Source organism: Dipteris shenzhenensis, chromosome 22 (assembly GCF_047967505.1).
Source record: "Dipteris shenzhenensis isolate YYH24624 ecotype China chromosome 22, Dip_SZ_1.0, whole genome shotgun sequence".
In the NCBI taxonomy this organism is placed as follows: domain Eukaryota; kingdom Viridiplantae; phylum Streptophyta; class Polypodiopsida; order Gleicheniales; family Dipteridaceae; genus Dipteris; species Dipteris shenzhenensis.
Window position 1 is genome coordinate 48,737,858 of NC_141617.1, and position 20,030 is coordinate 48,757,887.

Genomic DNA, 20,030 nt, shown 5'->3' on the forward strand with positions numbered 1-20,030 from the left:
TTACCAGAACTAAGTCTTGCATCATGCTTGGGCTGATATTTGCCTTATCTTTTGCAGCAAAAGCTCGCTCTCCACATGGCACACTCACTAACATGTACTTTCTACTCTACTCTTCTTGCAACAAAAGTCCCACCAACTCCTGAAAGGTGAGAGGATTCGGATTGCCCCTCTGGGATGTGTGAAAAGAAAGAGACTCTTGCCTCATTTAGAGCCTATTTTGGCGCAGTTTTGAACTGTTGAAACAACATTTGCTGCTATTTTTGATACTGTTACTGCACATCTAAAACAATCATCTTTTGACCTGTCTTGAAGCTTTTGGAACATTTCCTACTGGTGTTGTGGCTGTTCGACTCTTCCCCAACTTGCTGCACCAGAAATCATCATTTTTGAAAGAGTATTCATCCTGTTCCAGCCCCTACAGAAGTTGGATGAGAAAATCATCAACTAGAGCACATGTAGTGCTACCATTCAATCGCATTTGAGGAGCATTTGCTGTTTTCGATTTTGGTACTGTCCAAACAAACAACTTTTGCGTTGGCTTTGAAAGTGAGCATTCGATTGGAAAATGAAGCATCCTCAAGCAAAGCATTGGCTTTGAAAGTGAGCATTTGATTGGAAAATGAAGTGAGAGTTGAGGAGGACACGAAGCGGGAGCAAGCTGTATCGAGAATTCAGCAACGCCCCATGAGAGATTCCACTAGGGTAGTCATAGAGACAATGAACCCTAACAACAAGTCAACACATGTGTGGTGATTAACTCAACCATTAACTGTGGTTTGGGGGGAGGGAAAAGATGCCCCTAACCCTTATCACGTTGGTGACTGCCTTAGAGATTAATATGTCTAACAAAAAGTATGTAGAATGTTTCCATTAAAAAACAAACAGCAATTTCCACTATCTTTGTGATGTTAACTGTGGTTTGGGGGGAGGGAAAAGATGCCCCTAACCCTTATCACGTTGGTGACTGCCTTAGAGATTAATATGTCTAACAAAAAGTATGTAGAATGTTTCCATTAAAAAACAAACAGCAATTTCCACTATCTTTGTGATGTATAATCTCTGCCACAATTAAAAAAGGATCTAATTCCGTCATTGCAACAGCATGTGTAATTAGTGCAAAATTGAACCCTCCAAACAATATGCAGCAGTTGCCTCACGTTCAAAGGGAAGGGAGCTGTTCAACTTATATGCAAAGCCTATGTTTCAGCAAGCAACGGTAGTAGTTGACACATCCACTACGGTGAAACACATGCCTGGCATTGAGAAGCCCACATCGACCCTTTGTGTGAGGGTCGTGTTCTTCACAAACTTTGCTGCATGTGTTTCTCTGAAGCACTCAATCAGAGCTGAAATTCAGTTGCAGTTGGTGTCCAATAGGGCCCATCAACACTCCCAAGACAGGGGAGCTTCCTACTTTGTTACTTCCATTGTTGGCTTTCCAGGTCAAATACGTACTTCCCAGAGAAACTAAAATCATCAATGTTATCTCGCTTTCAGAAGTTCAAGGCAGACCCAAAGAATCATAGTGCACACAAAGTCCGATCACTTCATACTTAAATCCCTACACTCCTTTAAAAAACGGGATAGAAAAGAGGTAAAACAGAACTCCTATCAAAATTATCAAGTACATAGCGAAAGCACAAAAAGTCTCTTTTTCATTCATATATTGCCAACAAATGCCTCACAAAGGCATTAGCAAAAACGACTACATTTTTGGTATAGTATGGCTACAAATCCATACGTTGGTCATTTCAGAGAACATGACATTTACTTGATAGTCTGACACTATGTGTACTTCTGGACTTGATTCTACTCCTTGAATCAAGGCTGCCTGGACCTATCACAAGTACTACTTGGCATTTTTCCCCTCTTAAATGTGCTAACAGGAGTACCAGGGTTCTCCAGATTATCTATCCAACCGTATTCTAATCATGACTTGCTTCGACTATACCCTCAAATGTTGCCACCCGTCCAGACTCCAAACACAAAAGATTGCAGATTCTAGTCACTCTGCATATGTAAGCTTTGATAAAACAGAGGGTCCCGACTTGGGAATCATGGTATTAGTCTAAATAGGACACGATGTAGAGATATACATGTGAGAAGTGCAACGGAAATGAACGGAAGAGAGAGAGAGAGACAGAGATAACACGCCTCACACACACACTGAGAAGGACAGAAAGGAGAGAGAAAGGCACAAGAGAACTGCAAGTGATCTCTGGAGAAAACCCCGCTACAACTAGGGGGAAACCTCGGAAACAACGGGCTGCTCTAGAGCTCGGAACACACAGCTCAACAACCAGAAGAACGGCTCCTCAAGTGATGCTGTGGCTGGCTCTGCACCTCTGCCAGGATCCACTCTGTGATGGACTGAACTGCTCCACAAGATGCACAACAGGGCTGATCTGCCAGGCCCTCCAAAGTGTGATGAAATGCTCCCCAGCCCCCTAGTCGGCCAGCAAGGGGCTGGGCCGACCCAAGTTCCAACAGCCTACAGGGCTGACCCAACTGCCTCCTAAATAGGGCTGTACAAGGCCCTAAAGTGTGGGCCTGCCAGCCGACAAGCAGGGCCCTAGGGCCGACTGCCCCTAGCCCTCCATAGGGAGCTGCACCAGCCAACCGCCCTCTGCCCTCCTGCTCATTAGGGACCTGCACCAGCCGACTCCCTAGGCGCCTCAATAGGGACTGCCACACGGTAACAAAGCAGGCCTCAGGAAGGCCCCAGCCGGCACACTCTCCCGCACTGAGCATCCTGCCGAACCCTACTCTACCTATGCCTCACAAGGGGGGCAGGCACACCCACAACACTAACCCTCACTCCTCTACCCTAGCCTCACACTGGGCGGGCACACCCACAAGCAAGGCCCTCTCTCTCTACCGTGACATCAGAAGATGTTAACCTCCAACAATACAATGTCCACTCCAGAGGACATAAATAGGGACCTCAGGTGGAAGATTCACACTGTCTTATCTTCTTGGATTTTTAGCGTTCTGCATATCCTCTGGAAGCCAATGGATGATGGGTTCATGTGCCTACCATACGTGAGAGTTTGCCATACCTGATGTCACGTTTGGCATTTGAAAGTTTATCATGCATAATTTAATGTTTGATTCATGTAATGAAAATCTAAAAACAGAAATACGCTGAAAGTGTGTAGAGAAAAATTAGCTCTCTTTGATCTCTAACCACAACCAAATTTTGATAGCCATCAATAACACAGTAAAAAAGATCTTCACAATGTAAAAGCTACAGATGATATTGCATCATAGGTCCAATGATCTTTTCCCCCCTTCAACTAAATTGAAGCTTCAACTAAAAAACTAGCATCAAGTCCATTGTCTTTTCCATTTTGTAAAAATTTCATGTAGATTTGACCATGACATTCAGGAGCCTCTAAAAACACATGAACAGATTACATCAACATGCGCTCTGAACGGTAGGGATGTGGTATGAGACTATAAGCCCTCTTGTCAATAATAGGTACACCATTGTTTGCCACTGCTTCTTATCATTGAGATAACAGGAAAACCTTACCATTCCAAGCAAGTTGCCCACGAATATCGAACCAATGGGATCATATATAGGATTCCCAGTAATGAAGACTGCTACGAGCGATATCCCTGCAATCACCAGGCCAGTAACAGCTGCACCATCCTTCACATGACAACAGCCAAATGTAGCTCAAATTATAACTCTATACTCTTCAGAGTCTCAAGGGTGCAATCAGATACTCCAAAACAGCTTAAACCATGGTCGACAGAAGTCTACCTCCATCATAACAGCGACCGCAGTGGGATCATGCCCACGCCAGACATAGTCCCACAAGCTCATGCGTTCTGCAGATGCCCCTTTCCGCACAGCACTGAGAGCAACAAGAAGTGAGGCACCTGCATATGCATGGCTCACATCAAAGACCTCACACAATATGTATATACCTTTGTAAGACCAGGATATATCTACTTGTAGAAATTCAGAATTTTTTTGTTCTAAAGTCCAACATTCAAAGACCTCACACAATAATATATACCTAGATGAATCCAGGAACATTCCCAAACTCATCCTCTAAAAACACAACATGTTGCAGTTACAATCTCACGATAATCACTCATAAAATTGAAAACCATAAACTCCATCACGCATAGCAGGGACTAGCTACTATGACATCCCCACTGGCGTCATCAGCGCCCAACAATGGGTGTAGACCATAGTATAAAAATATGGTCTCACACATACAAATCCACACACCCACACATACTTGAGCATCCATTTATACAAAGTCTTTGTACTAAGTTTCTGTCGGCACATCAAAGACCTCACACAATATTGTTTAATACACAAATAAACTCTTCAAATATTTATAAACAAAAACTTTGTCAATTAATTTTGTTATGAAGCATAAAAAGGTTAGAAGCAACTGTCACCTTCAATTATCATGGATCCCCCAAGAACCAGAGCAGCCATATAGATGTTATCAGGATACTGTCAAAAAAGGTTAGTTAGATGTTTTTTAAATAAGATTCAAAAATTAGATTCCCCAAAAAAAATAAGAGCATGCTGCAAACACCCCACACTTTCATTTTCAATTAAAGCAAACATCTGCATGAGAATATAATATAATATACCCCAACTTACACGTTTTTTTAACAACAAAGGTGAGACCAAAATAATAATGACTGAGAGAGGTGTCCTTTAAAGACATGTAACAAAGCTAAAAGAAGAAAAGATGACTACTTAGTCAGTCTTGCTAGAATTAAGTTTCCATTTACAAGTCCCTTTTGACCTCGAAGGTGTGTAGCCCTTCAGTTAAATTATCATAACGAAATAGCAACCCATCTGGGTTCAACACCTCACAGCCGTAGCTCAGTACTTCGAGACACCCCTATACGCCCAGAGCAAATAAGAAAACCGTCCATTTGTGACGCTCTCAAATATGACCTCCTTGTTGCCATTCAGAAAGAAACTAATCAAAACAGGAAAACTGTTGAAGGATTTGGGCCAACTCTGCCCCATTTGAGGAGAGTGCGATGCAATGAAACCTGTAAGATAGGGAGTGTGATGACGGAAAGAGAAGCTGCCACATGCACAGCACATGGGCTGCCATTTGAAATCATATTTAGATCCTTCTTAGAGTTTTCCTTCTTGGGCTAATTCATGATCAGTGCACACATTAGGCTAGAGGCTAGACCTGTCCAACAGACATGCTGTTTGTAACATAGCCAATTTCTCTAACTAGATATATGTTGGAAAGGTCACCTCCCCATCTGTAAGCCCCCAAATGAAGAGAGCATGGGGGGGGGGACCTAGGGATGTATAGATTGCGACATGGGCAGAGAATGGGGCTGCCACATGGGCAGCACGAGCTGTCATGTGGGCAGCACAAGGAAACATACCTGGAGATTTGGGGCCTGTATGAAGGGAAGCAGTGGTACAAGAAAGCCACGTGGCTCCCAGCAACTAAGAGGACCAGATCTGATCAGGAAAACAGCATGGAACAGTGCAGGACAGATCACGCTGACATCAGCATCTGCAAGGAGGTGTACGGCTGCCTTCTCATGGCTGTACGGAACTAAGACACAGGTCCTCCGGGCTGGAAACGACCAGGACAGAAGCGGGATGAGCAGAGGGTGTAGGTGCCTGCATTACGTGACAATGGAGGAGGCCATGGGCCTCGAAAAAAGGCCTGGAAACAGGCACCTGGTTGGCGGACCATATGGCGAGGCTTGTGGGCAGATTGTGGACCTGCAACAGACCCTGCAAGTGGCACAGCAAGGAGGGGCAACCAGCAGCAGTTTGGTCGGCATCATTAGGGCCAGGTTGGGCTGGTCAGAGCCAGCCAACCAGGTCAGCTATGGGCTGCACAAAGGGGCTGGACCCCGCACAAAATAAAGGGCCTTTGTGCCCAGTTTTTGGAGGACCCCAAGTCGGTTGGGCGGGGAGTAATGAACTGACCAGCAGTCGGCCAATTTGGGTCTGCTAGCAGACAGGAGCAGCAGTTAGGGCTTTCTTGGGCCTACTCCCAGGAGGTGAAGGAGACCTACAGAGAGCTGCAGACTGAGCTAGCAAGGTGCTGCCCATCTAGGCTGATTCACAGGAAGTAAGGTGGAGAAGAACACTCTGGACAGAGAGTCTACATACGCTCGAGGTGGAGCACGCAGGCTCAGAGATCTAGAAGTGCTTGACATCTAGTACGAAAACCTTTTGGTATTGTATCCTGTCCTACTTTGTGGACGAACGGAAATTTACAGAGTTGCTTCTATATTTGTCTCTGAGCATTGTCTATTTACTGGCTTGCACATCTATGCACAGTAAGTTAAGAAGTTTGTGATTCCACACCCCACACCACACTGTGTGAGCTCCTGGGCAATACTATCAGTCTTCCGCTGTGCGTACCCTCTCTGTTGGGTCATTTCTAACAATATAACGGTCGCTAGTAGCATACCTAACTCAAGTACTTTTTGAATAAGTACAATGAATGGGATGTACTGTTTTTACAGCATCCCATAGGAGTCTACCAAACCCTATTGCTTATGGGATTATTCCACTCAGGTGCCAGGTGGCACCATCCATAGTTTCACACCCTCATATTTCAGGCTACAAAAATCCTAATTTAGCATAATACTGTTCTCAAATTATCTAACTTCTGCCCGAAGGAGTTCAGGATGGATTTCCTTTCCAAGCCAATGTGCCTGTGGCTTCCTAGCAGCTGGCTAGTGCACCTAGTGAGTGTCCACTTAATACTCCTCCATGTCCAAGAGGTATTTGGACCTTGTGTTCTAAGTTTCTTTTCAATTCTGATCTAGATGTTCAGTGAGCAGACTAGATTAGAGTCCTATTTAAGCTCTAGAATAGTAGTTTTCAAGTTTAGAAGTCTGGCTACAGTCTCAAAGTATCACAGTATGATTTTGGGCCAGATCATATGGTTTTTGTTGACATATGGGCAAGCAGGTACTGGTAAAACTTACCATTTATTGAAATGGCAAACAAGAAGGGAGTGGATTGGTAAAGCTTAGTAGAGTATGAGAAGAAAGAAACATTTGTCTTTCTCTAGCAATGATGCCCAACTTCGTCTTTTGTAGAGCAATCGCACTGAGATTCAGAGCATCTTATTGTGAGCCTAAGATTCACCTCTTGGCAATTTTATATCACCAGAAGTGTCTCCAATCACCAGTTGCCACACCCCTGGAAAATGGTTGTGCTAAGGTGTTCGGTTTTTGGATTTTTTTTTCCACATCGTGAGTTCGTATATCAGATCTCCAGAATTTGAGGAGAAATTGATGCAGTATAGCCCCAGGACAGTTCATGCACCAGATCAGCATAAAATGCAGTGATACCTGTAATCGTGCCGCCTACCAAGTTTCAGTCCAATCCTATTGGTATTGGTCAAGTTCTGATCAGATGTGACCTAGGACAATCCAGTATTTTGTTTTCTTCTATCTGTATTGCATCTATGGAATCCCTCTATGCCCTCTGATTGCATTGTTACATTGGATCTTCCGCAAATTCCTGAATCTGGGAACTAGGGCAGATTTAGAATCGAATCTATCCTATTCCAAATTCTTAGCTAGCTATCCCACGTATGTGTGTTACTCATGAATTGACAAGGAAGAAGTAAATGAGGTCATTAGATAGAGTGGAATAGCCATTCTAGGCATTGACTTGCTGAATCCTCCCATCAACAGGATAAGTTGCCTACAGGAAAATCTAGAACTCATTCACCTCAGGCCAGAAACCTACGACTCTCATGTGTGAGAGGATGGACAAAAGGAACGAGATCATCTCCTTTGAACCTATGACCAATGCATGAGGTGCCACGTCAAATTATCCATCCATGCCTCCAACAAGCATCTAGAATATGGCGGTGGGTTATTTTACCCCCCACAAACATAGCTTCCTACAACGATCATTTTCCAATAGGATAGAGGATTGCCCGAAGAGGATCTTCTTGGAGCAGATAGTGACAGAGAATTTGAAAAGGAAAATATTCAAAGCACGGTTTTACTGCAGAGACAAGGAGAAACTTCAAAATGCATGCTCATAAAGATACCAGGAACTTATCTTGGAAGCCTAGTTCATACATTTCACCAACACTCGTGTGGATAAGGAGTTCCTAAAGGAACACCATCAAAACTCGCGACATGTATCTAGAAGCTTTTTACTAAATTTGTGAAGACTGTCTCTCGTGGTTTATCAAGAGATATACACATAGACTTTGGCTTCAATAGAGACTTCAAAGACAAGTTTACATTCAAGTTTCAAAAGGGAGATTTGGTTCAACTAGTGAGCTTGAAAAATGGCTCTGTTAATGGGAACAGTACTTTAAATTGAGACCACTGATGACAGGGCTAAAATACAATGTATAGGATTGCACCTTGAGGACTATGCTCATATATTTTGGAGACATCTAATGCAAGAGGTAGTAACGGGTTAAAGAGCTAACATTAGCACTTGGGATGATTTTTGTCTTTCCAATCATTGCAAATGGTATGAGATAACTCAGCAAGCACCAAATAAGGCTTACACAAAACAATTTTGGAAGTTGTCCTTATTTGTTAAGGGTGTTGATGATGTAACATCCCAAACTAACCCTGCTTATCTTGTACCTATCCTAGGTTACATCTTAAACCATGCATAATAGGTGTTAGCTAGGGTAATTAACCCTCGAGGCTAAGGATCGTTGATCTAAACCGTCAGAGCTAGGCTCTGGGTTGAGACCGGATGTATGCAAGATCCATACTAATATAGCAATACAAGCATAGCCTAACCGGGAGTTAGAAATAGCCCAAGTTATAGATTGGAGGTAGCATGGATGAAGTCTAGATCCTGTGGGTAGTGTTAATCCAAAGAAAAGCTGATCTAGGAAAGGTAGCAATATTCCTGACAAAGATTAGCGCTGAGGAAAAGCAAGCTATTTGGGGCAAAACATTTATAAATAGAGTCAAATGCCAAAGATAGTGGGAGCTTGGTTTATAAATACAAGTCAAAAGTCTCAGTTCATGGGTGTCCTAGGTGACGATTCCCCAAAGACTGTATGAACTCTTGGCTTTAGAAGTAGGTTGGAGGCTAGGGCAAGTGGTATGGGATGCATGACTTGACCCTCAATCGAATTATCTTTGTTATAGTCTAGGCCTCAAGCTCGAGGGTGGTTCTCCCATCTACAACATATGGCTAAAGTGTTGAGCCGCTAGCTCTTCCAGATGTAATCTACACCTATAGCTTTGGAACATTATGGGAGAAGAGACAAGAATCTGAAAAGCTTCTTCCTGAGACGTTCAAATATTCGAGCCGATATGTAGATTTCGGACTGATTGCCATGTTGGTGGATTGGGGTCATGGTTGTACAAGTCTTAAGGTGGGTAGTGTTTGAGACGCATTAGAGGAAAACTGCATTTTATTTCTAAAATTTGAAGAAATCATGTTTTTAAGGTTGAAAAAAGGGGGAAGAGCAGAGAAAATATTCACATGACATGTAAAAAGGAACAGATGGGGCTGAGAAGGGGATGAGAGGGGATGAGACGAGGATCAGAGAGGCTGAGAAAGGGCTGAGACTCAAGAGGGAGGGCTGAGAATGAAAGGGGGCTGAGCCTTGAGATAGACATGGACAAAAGGGAGAAGAACGTAGAGAGGGCTGAGAAGGAGGGCTGAGACAGGGATAAGAGGGATGGCTGAAGACGAGGAGGACCAGGGCTGAGAGAGAGCTACCAGAGGGAAAAAGGGGATGAGAAGGCGCTGTGAAGTATTCAGGGACAAGAAGAGTTGCGAGGGCAAGGGCTGAGAGAGGACTAAAGAGAGGACTCACTGTGGGCAAAGAGAGGTCGAGGGGTTGACAAAGGGCTGAGAACATTTTTGTTTTTTGGACAAAGAAAGGACTTCTATTAAGTATGAAACAAACTCTAAGAGCAAAATTCGTGGAAAAAATACATCATGCAAGCATGAAAATCCAAACACCTAAGAGGAAGAGAGCTTTAAAAATCCAACATTGAGGCTGAAAATGCCATTTCAACCCTGCAAAGTACTCCGAGAAAAACGGGGAGCCATTCCACTCCAATCACTGAGAAAAACAGTCCTTCTGGCAAAAACCGTCTGCGAAGACCCCTACATTGCTCACCCAAATGGCTGTCAAGGTCTGTATAGTATCTATCCAAATACTCGCCAATGTGGGATGGATTTGGGTGCCATCCAAAGCCTCATCTAGATCTCCAAATATGGCATGCTGAAATGCTCGCCAGAATCTCCCAAGAAGTATCCTTCGAGGCATGTGCTAGTCTGTAAGGAGAGCTGGGAACATCATCCAAAGAGCATGACTCAACCAAAAGAGCCCAAGAAGAGTCATGCTTCTCATAAAATACATGAGGCACTTAAAGAGAGAGCCAAGCCACCGAGCCCTAATTCATGAAGAAAGGAAAGGAAACAAAGGTGCTCAATAGACTAGCAATTCCCTTCCAGATGATCCTCACCTATATGCAGTCCCATTAGCATTGCTGAATAGACTCCACAGCAAAGAGGCAACGAGGATAAATAAAGGCTGCCCCAAACAAGAACCTCCACTGGTTCACTACAATCCCTCCATGGATAGAAAGCCAAAAGAAAAGAGTGACTTTCTATCCTTGAAGGATTTCCAAAGTCTCTTCCAAAAGAATTTCTGCAGGTCAACAGAAATTTGAAAATTCTCCCAACGAGGAGCTTGGGTGAGCTTTCCACCTCTTAGGCTGAGCTAAACTTCTTGGCATTATTGACCTTGTGTCAAAAGAAGGGGACGCTCTTCTCTCGGTGCCCTGCATCAATCCACTCCCACTCCCCAAGATCCCACTGCAAATCCTTTATAGGAACACCTCCAAAGAGCCAAATCCTCCAATGAACCAAAGGGAATGTGATCAAGGTTAGGGTCTACATAACGTCTTGAAGCCAAAGAATCCTGCTCCACATAACCTAAAACCCAAACAGGCTAGAAAGCGGCATCCACAAGAATATCCTCATCTGCCGACCTAGACAACTTGCCCCTAGAGTGACATCAAAGACCAAGGCATCCCCATCTAAACATCATAGTCCTGCGACCTGAAGTGGGATACCTGACCTCATAAAGGCCCCAAGCCAAATAGATTGATAGTAAGACATGTCACCTATATCAATGCAATTGAAGGGTATGGCTGCATCAATCGGCTAAATTCTCCTTGCACTCCTGCTGAGGTGACTTACTACTTGGAGGTTGCGATCATCTAGAAGGTTTTTGAACATGTTTGCCCTACTCTCTGCTCGTTAAGTCGTCGTAAGCCTCTACTCTATCACCTCAAATGTGCTCGCTCTTCTACAACAATCCTCACCGTTTAGAGAGCTGCTTCTACGGGATGACTCACATTCTCTCCAGTAGAACTTTAAGGTATTATCTTCATTGGCTTCCAGTCCATTATTCTAGCCCGATCTGAATCTCTTCTCACTTCCTCTTGTCTACCCTTTTCCTTGTTTAACGATGAGAGTCCAGACTCAGCAGGAAGTAATATCACACCAAAGCTCAACTGGTCATTCATCGAGCTAGAGGATGAAGTAACCCCTACCAGGTAGCTGGCGGGATGCCGATGTCATCATAAGCGAAATGTTTGAATTAAAAAAAGAGCTTATTCTCTCTTTGCAACATACTCGTAGAGACTGAATTCTCTCATCCAACAAGCCCACGAAAGATATGGGTGGTTGGACGAGGATGACTCAAACTCTGACAGGTTAAAAGCTGATAAAGATACTGGCTGCAATTCTGATGGGGGGTCGTTCAACTCCATCAAATGATTGATGGGAAAATTTTGAGGAGAAGATGCATAATTTGTAAATAAACAATCCCTAAACCTACATAAGGGTTGTTGAGCTCTCAACGTGGAGTGAATTTGTAAAAATGTCCACAGTATTACTCGTTTATCGATAATAAAAGTATGATTTCTTTTTGTAATATTTTTAATAATTTATTTCTTGTTCTTGAAAGAAGCATATTTTCTCTTCACGTATTGAAAGAAATGTATAAATTCTTTCTCGGATTGGAGAGGATTTAACTCTTTTGTTTGGATTCACACCACATAGGTTTAATCATTCAGTGCAGCTACTTATGTCCATATGACATGGTGAGATTTACTGATATCCCAGATTGGATATGAAAAGCCACCCTATTGCCTCGTCTCTTAAAAGGCCCATTTGTGCACACGTATCATACACGTCTGGTCAGCCCGCTTGTTTTCTAGGATACACAAAATGAAACTTTGATAACTTGGAATCCACATATAAAGTTTGGATTCATATCTGACCATGTGAACATGTTGATTGGAGACCCTACAAAAGGTCAGGCATGATTGTACATTTTTTGTACAACGTATTTCTAATAGGACAAGTATAATCCACTCCCCCTACTAGATGGATTGAGAATGTTCCACGATGTTAGAAGGTGAGGAGGACATCTACTTCACTACTTTACCGGCATATTCACAGTCTCCTGAAAGTGGAGTATGACTCCAAGGAGGCATGGTCTGCATATTAATAGCCTCCCAGAACTGGCGCCTCCAAGAAGACATGTCCTTCGTTACATTAACATCACCGTTCATGGTATTCATGTGTAAAAGTTTAGCTTTTCTATGCAATCTCATGGAGACGTCAACTGAAATACCGAAATAGTCATCCTTTTGATGTCATGATGATGGAGAGCTCTTGGCTTTTGGCTAATTGCAGGATTGGGTTTACCAATGTTCTCGATTGAACAAGGTGTCATCCTGACATTGGAAGGAAATACCTTGATATCTTGGGGTTTGATTGGCTGAATGATCATGATAAGCTTGTAGTGATTACCCATATGATCAAGAAAATTAACAAGTGGTATGAGGTGTAATTTGTCTAATCACCTAAGGAATATGAGATCCAGTTTCCACGTAAGGGGTTAGATGTGATTCTGAGAATTGTCATGAAGCCTCGGCTTGTGGAGCTAGCTATACCTACAGAACTGGATCATGAGGATCCTATTGTCTCCGGGCATGTTTGTCACAATGTACATAATAAATTTCATGAAGGGTTCACTTTAAAGACGATTTGTATGCATTAGGCTAGGTCCCATTGATGTGGTATTAGGAGGTGATTGGTTGCACACATTGGGTGATTTTATTATCAATCTGCAAACCCTGAAGTTCAAACTTTGGGACAAAGGTAAGATAATTATTTGGATGCTGTCCAACCAAATAATTTTGAGATAGTATCCTAAAGAAATCTTAGGAGACTACTGAAGAAACAAGTTGCTGCTTATGCTCTCAAGGTTGAACTATGTATCGTCAATGGCAAGCCAAAGGGTGAGGTGACAGGAAGTGGACTCACATTTGTAGGGACTTTATTATCACTGGTATACCTACAAAAATAAAGGGATGGAATAGTACATTTGTAATTGTTGATAGTAGGACTATGGTTTCTTATTTCATTTGTACAAAGTCCACCCATACTGCTTCACAGGTGGCATCTCAACTGATGGAGAATGTTTATAAATTGCATGGCCTACCGCAAGAAATTGTAAGTGATCGGGATGCAAAAATTTTGGAACAGTTGTTGACTCAAATGGGGACTAAGCTTTACTCCAAGCACAACCTATCGCCCTCCTATTGATGGCCAAAATGAGAGGCTTAATAGGGTGAAGCCGCCATCTACTATAATTGACAGGGAGGGTAGTAATCTAAGTGTGGTGGATGAAATGGAGAACATGGATATTATTTTATACTTGGCCAAGGATAATATGGCTAGGGGTCAAGCTGAGATGAAGTCATATGCAGATCAAAAGAGAAGGCTTGCGGAATACAAAGAAGGCAACATTGTACCTCAGGCTACATAAGCAGGTGTATGTTTCCTCAAGGGCAACACCAAACTAAACTAGCATACAGATTCTATGGTCCTTGAAAAATCATTTGGCATAACCATTGGAACTTCCTGCTTCAGCCTGAATGCACGATGTGTTTCATGTATCCTTGCTTAAAAGCATATGTAGCAGTTCCTTCGGAATTGCCACCAACAGATGAAATTTGGCAGATTTAATGTATACCTGAAAACATCATTGGATTTCGAGATAAGGTGATCACAAATAAAGTGTTGATAGAATATTACATCAATATGGAAGAATCTCCCTGACGAGGAATCTACATGGCAACCAGAATCAGTTATCACAGAGAATCAATATGACTGATGGAGACACAACTCCGAGCTTTTACGTGATCTGTTTCCTCTTGCTTCTTGGAGGACGTTAGATGACAGCTAATGGACATGCAATTACAGATCAGCACTTGCACATAGATATGCTCTGTTTCACTGTCCCATCTTACTACAGCGATTGTCTTTTGAGAACAAAATACTCCTAAAGTGGGGAAGGCTTGTAACAGCGGTTTTCTAACCAATTTTTCTTGCCATATGTCGCTGATCCGAGCTTTGATTTATCACACATGCTTGTGCACATACATGGATAGGATCTATAACAATTCATGAACTTGTGGGCTGGTTCTCTTTTACTTTATGAGCGTTTTGTGGTTGGGCTTGGCCTAACAACCAAAGGCTCATTCACAATTAATCTCTGACAAAAACAGTGACTCCTCTTCCGTTTTCAAACTCGTAATTGCTGCTTTGCTTCATCACTGATAATATACAGTGCAGTCACCAAATTTGTGTGTACATCACCAAATTAAAATCCAAGACTGAAGAAACGTAAAAATTCCAAACACCACTGACATCAGCTGCATAGACAGAAAGACAACAGCCATAAAGATGACAGTTGAATCCACAGCTAGATTGGCAAAGGAAACGACAAACCTCTGCACTCCACAAGTTCGAGACGCCATGCACGATGGTTGCTCCAGAGCCCAGACAGAAGATGCCAACGGCAGAAATAAGAGACCAAACAAACCTCTCCTTTGAATAGCCATATCTGGCATCCATACATCCGGTTCTAGTTACTTAATATTTCCAAAATCAAGCATCTTCCTAAACTCAGCACATCCATAAAGCTGGCGACAATGACCCATAGATCCATGCATTCATAAGCAAAAGCGGACACACACAACCCCTGTAAAAAAAGGGGAGATGTGCCAAAACCACAATACGCACGGATGCAAATCATCCGGAGCTCGCCTTGAACTCACTAGTCCATATGCAAGCAATGCCTGCAAAGGTAAAATACAATGCATATTTTAACAACTTTACATATGCATGATTTCTGCAGAAAAACCCCAACTTCCACTATTCCATATTTCCCAATGCAAACATAGTGATGCAATTCACCTCTTACACTTCCCATATGTACCACTATTCTACCTTTTACCTTATTATGCTTGGGTGTCATGCTGGAGGGAACTAACCTGATTTGCAAGATCAGCAAGAGAATGGACAGCCTCAGCCAACATTACATGGCTTGTAGTCATCATCCACACCCCACATTTGAGTGATAAAACCAGGAAATTGCACCAAAGAGCCATTATAACAGCCCTCTGACTGCACATCACCACAAGAAAGCCAATTAGGTTCTGACCAACAAAAAAGTTCAACATTATCTTCTAAGTTGCAGTAGTAATTCAACAGCATGGAACTGGAATACATTCACGCTGTATTACCATGTGAAAAAACGTCACTGTACACAGATATGCAATCATAAGACTAGAGCATGCCAAAATTAAAAACAGAACATATAAAGAATGGATGACATACACACACACACTTTTTTTTTGGTAAAATCCAGTGCATTGTATTTATATTGTCATAACTTTACAAGAGGGAAAGTCTCCAAGATGGAGAGTATCCCAAAGATCAGAAGCATAAAAAGAAAAGCTCAATGCAAGAAGCATGTATATCACCCTCATGGCAGGCATCATATAAAGATTGCCGCAATGAGGCTCTAAAAGATTCATATGACTTGTGAAACTGGCGGCCCAAGTATGCCAAATTATGCTCTTCCCAGATTGTCCAAAGAGCCCAATATCTCACCCATGAGAGAAAGAGTGAGTATTGAGATAAAGACCTCCTCAATCTGCCAAATAACCAAAAATGTTTGCCAAATATGTGACTCGGGAAACGGAGGCGAAGATGATCTGAAATTTTCCCAAGGAGGTTCCGAGAAGACGGGCAGTGCCAAAGCAAATGAGGGACAGTCTCTGAAGGAGCGTGACACCGTAAGCATGTGGGTGGTGCAATGTGACGTTTGGCAAGTGTGATTCCCACTGACAATGTGCCGGTCATGCATCTCCAAAGAAAAAGTCTTTGTTTCAAAGGCATTTTACACCTCCATAATATTTGGAGATTCTTCCGCCACCATGAAAGGGGCTGCCTGATATGCCACAGAGTATTAGCATATTGATGAATCCATGGGGCAGGCTAAAGAAGCTTGTAGACTTTGATGGAGGTCAAAACTGGCAGAGGAATAGGATGAGAGCATGTAGCAGAGGGGTACAATTGCCAATCCATAAGCCTGTCTGTGTCACCCACAGGAGGAATAGGTAGAAAAGGATGCAAGAGATCAGCAATTTTCTTCCATATCAACCTATGATGCATTCCCAATGCATAAGAGACAGTGGCCTGAGGAAAAGATAAGACATGGCCTTGATCATCTACCACATCATTGATGTATCTAATTCCCAATTTCATGTATGCCCGAACAAGTTCCTGTAAAGCAAGTGGAACGTCAAAGATGGCACTCCAATGAATACTTTCTTTCCTCATTGAGTTTGTCCCCGAGCGATTATCAGGAGCCCATTTGACTTTAGAAAGTACTTGTTTCCAGTCCAGTATCAGAGCAGTAGAGAAAGGGCAGCCAGGAATCTTCCCTACAAATCTCCCAATGACAACCTCCCAATGATCAGTAGTCCAATGGCCATAAGCAGATGTCCTCATGTTGACACACATGGATGCTATCATACAAGTCCATGGCTGTTGTTGACGGAAAAAAGTATGGAGCATAGTCGACTTCCTTGCAAGTACATGATATCTGATATTTAGAACATTAAGTCCTCCATGCATCCTAGGAGAGCACACCATTTCCATCTTCAGCAGTCTCAATGCTTTCACAGCAGTTTTTGTCCTCCATAACAGCTCCATAGCTTGAGACATAAAGGCTGAGATATCTCTAGAGGACCAATGTAGCAAAGGCAAAAAGAACTGAACATAAATCATTACAATAGACTGTACTATCTGAGCCTAACATGAAGTGGCCAAGTAGAAATTTTCCAATATTCCAATTTATGTTGAAGTCTTTGAAAGATCCATTTTAGCTGCTGCTTCCTGGTGATATGCCATCCTATAGGATATCCCAAATGCTTGACTACATCTTTGGAATGCACTATCTGACCTGGCCAGAGAATAGAATGCCAGTCACATTGTTTCAGGGGAAGCAATTTGGATTTGTCAAAGTTGACATGCAATCCCGCTGCTAATCCATACAATGATAATGTGGTCATAAGCATGCGGACTTCCCGGGGAGAGTTCTGTGGCATAAAGAAGGAATCATCAGCATATGCCTGTGCCAAAAAAGATGCAGGCCCAGGGATTTTAAGACCAGTCATATGTCCTGTGCTTGTAAGATGATCAAGATACATGAAGAGGGGATGAGTCGCAATGGCATAGAAAAGAGCACTAAGGGGGCAGCCCTCTCTGACTGGTCTACCCAATATCCATGACCGAGATAGATGACTTCCGAGAATGCACTGGGAGGTAGAGCCAGAATAAAGTCAATAAATTGCATTTGCTATCTTGGGACCAAAGCCCAACTTTGTCATGGTTTGAGAGAGAAAATCCCATTGAACAGTGTCAAATGCCTTAGTGATATCTACCTGCAATATGAGCACATCTTGATTCGAGTACTTAGCATATTCAATTGCAGTCAATGCATTGGAGATATTGTCATGGATTTGTCTTCGCGGCATACTGATGAGGATGAAGGCCCGCATTCAGTATCCCATGAAGCCTATACACAATCATTTTGGCAATGAGTTTGTAAACTACAGGCATCAAAGTAATAGGCCTCCAATCTGACATATGATCGCAGAGATTTTTTTTTGGCACAAGTTTGATTATGCCATGCTTCCAAAGGTGCGGCAATTGATTTTCTTGCCAGGCAACATTGATCATTTGTAAGAGAAAATCTTTCAAATCATCCCAAAAGGAAATATGAAATTCCACCGTGAGACCATCCCAACCAGGGGACTTGTATTTGCCGAGATGGGACAATGCATTATCAAGTTCTGTGTCAGTAAAAGGTCTCTCGAGTAAAAGAGCATCATCCATTTCCACTATCTCAGAAACATATTGAAGAAATTCAGTCCTCGCATCAGTCATTTGATTTGATGGGGAGCCAGGGGTAGAGAACAATGTCTGGAAGTAATTTTGGCATTCATCTTGGAGATCAGAGAAAGAGTGCGTCCAAGAGCCATCTAGCTTCCTTACCCTTAGACATGAGTTTTTCTTTTGAGTAGCATGCAGGCCCTGGAAGAAGGCTTTTGATGAGCAGCCCTTATCCATGAGGGGCTTCATTCTTGCTCTAATCTGCCATTTGTGCAATTTCCTCTGATCATTATCACTCAGTTTGATCCGGGCTTGTGAGAGGGAATCATTTTCTGATTCAGAGAGAGGCCTTAAATGTGAAAATTCAGTCAACTGTTGTGCTGTCCTTTTTGCCCATTTGACCTCATTCCTCCATGTAGCCATGTGCCAGTTTCCATACTCCCTAATGACATTCTGTATACGAGAGACAAAGCTGTCCCAAGCATAATTCATGTCCTCCTGGGCATGCAAAGGCAAGGGATGAATTGCAAATCTGATCATTTGCTGGAAATATTGATGTCGGAGATAAGCCTGATTAACATGCAGTAATCTGCTCGAAAGAGTCGGCAAATCATCCAGTGACATACCAAATTGCAGATTTATCCATAATGGGGCATGATTTGACAAGCCCAATGAAAAATCTATGAGGAGATGAAGGCTAAAATCTGCATATTGTTGTGGATAGAACAAATACCATCTGTCAAGCCTTGCCCAGTATGTTATAAATGCATTATGATGAAAAGTATATCCGGGCACTGACCCTTGTAGAAGCAGCCATAAATCTTCAGCCTGCACAGAAAGAAGCATGTTATCCCATTTCTGTCTTTCCGATAAAAGCATATGAGATCTTGAAGTGGTGTTATCTCTCAGCAGAGGGGAATTATTAAAATCTCCACATATAAATGCATTGGATCTCTATGGATATTTGCTTAAAGAATCCCATAGAGAAGCCCTCATGGCAGAGGTCTGGGAGGCATAAACTGATGCAAGCTCAAGAATGTCACCATTGACATTACATTGTATGACTATCCATCGGCCACTACTGTCATTGAATGCTAACTGAGGCTCCAGCTCATGTCTGACCATTATGCACACACCTGAGTAGGTAGTGGTACCAGCATAATATATATCATAGCCGCCAAAGTGATCATGATGACCAGCCTTAGAGTGTTGATTATGCTCTTGCAAACAAACAATATCTGGCTGCATTTTATGTACATAATTCCAGAAAAGCCTCCACTTTGAGACATTGCAGAGGCTCTGTACATTGTATGTAAAGCACTTAAGTGTTAATGCATGAAAGAGATATATACAGAAAAGTATAAGTATGAAAAGACATATCAGAGAGGCAAAGCCTCTGCCTGCATGGGTTGCATGCTTTCATGATCCATGAAAGATATGGCATTCTCCCCTTCTTCAGAATCACATATGGGGATACCCTTCTTCAAAACCCCCACCCAATTTTGAAGGACAAGAGCTGAAGTAGAAGCCTGTCCTGGTAAGGGAGAAGAAGCATCCCATTGAGGAGATTGAAAGGGGCGTTGCTTCAATACAACCACCTTCTTAGGCTGTTGAAAACCATCCCGATCTGTCCCCACAGATTCCTTCATCTTCTCTTTTTCTTTTTCTTTTCCTTTTCCAGCAAGTGATTGATTGCACCTGATTAACTGGTTTAGCATTCTTTGCTCCATTTCGATTTGCTGCCTTGGCGTGCAAATTCTCATTCTTTTCC

General features: G+C 42.6%; 1 protein-coding gene across 1 annotated transcript in view; it reads right to left on the reverse strand.

Moving 5' to 3' along the window:
- Nucleotides 1–20,030, reverse strand: part of LOC147888219 (Cation efflux family protein) — a 38,620-nt gene that overhangs the window by 12,248 nt on the left and 6,342 nt on the right. Inside the window, exons 3-8 of the mRNA XM_087393326.1 lie at nt 15,349–15,481; nt 15,098–15,153; nt 14,804–14,918; nt 4,423–4,480; nt 3,770–3,888; nt 3,536–3,655 (exon numbers count right to left, since the gene is read on the reverse strand). Of these exons, the coding sequence (XP_087249452.1) occupies nt 3,536–3,655; nt 3,770–3,888; nt 4,423–4,480; nt 14,804–14,918; nt 15,098–15,153; nt 15,349–15,481 (601 nt within the window). The remainder of the gene's footprint in view (nt 1–3,535; nt 3,656–3,769; nt 3,889–4,422; nt 4,481–14,803; nt 14,919–15,097; nt 15,154–15,348; nt 15,482–20,030) is intronic.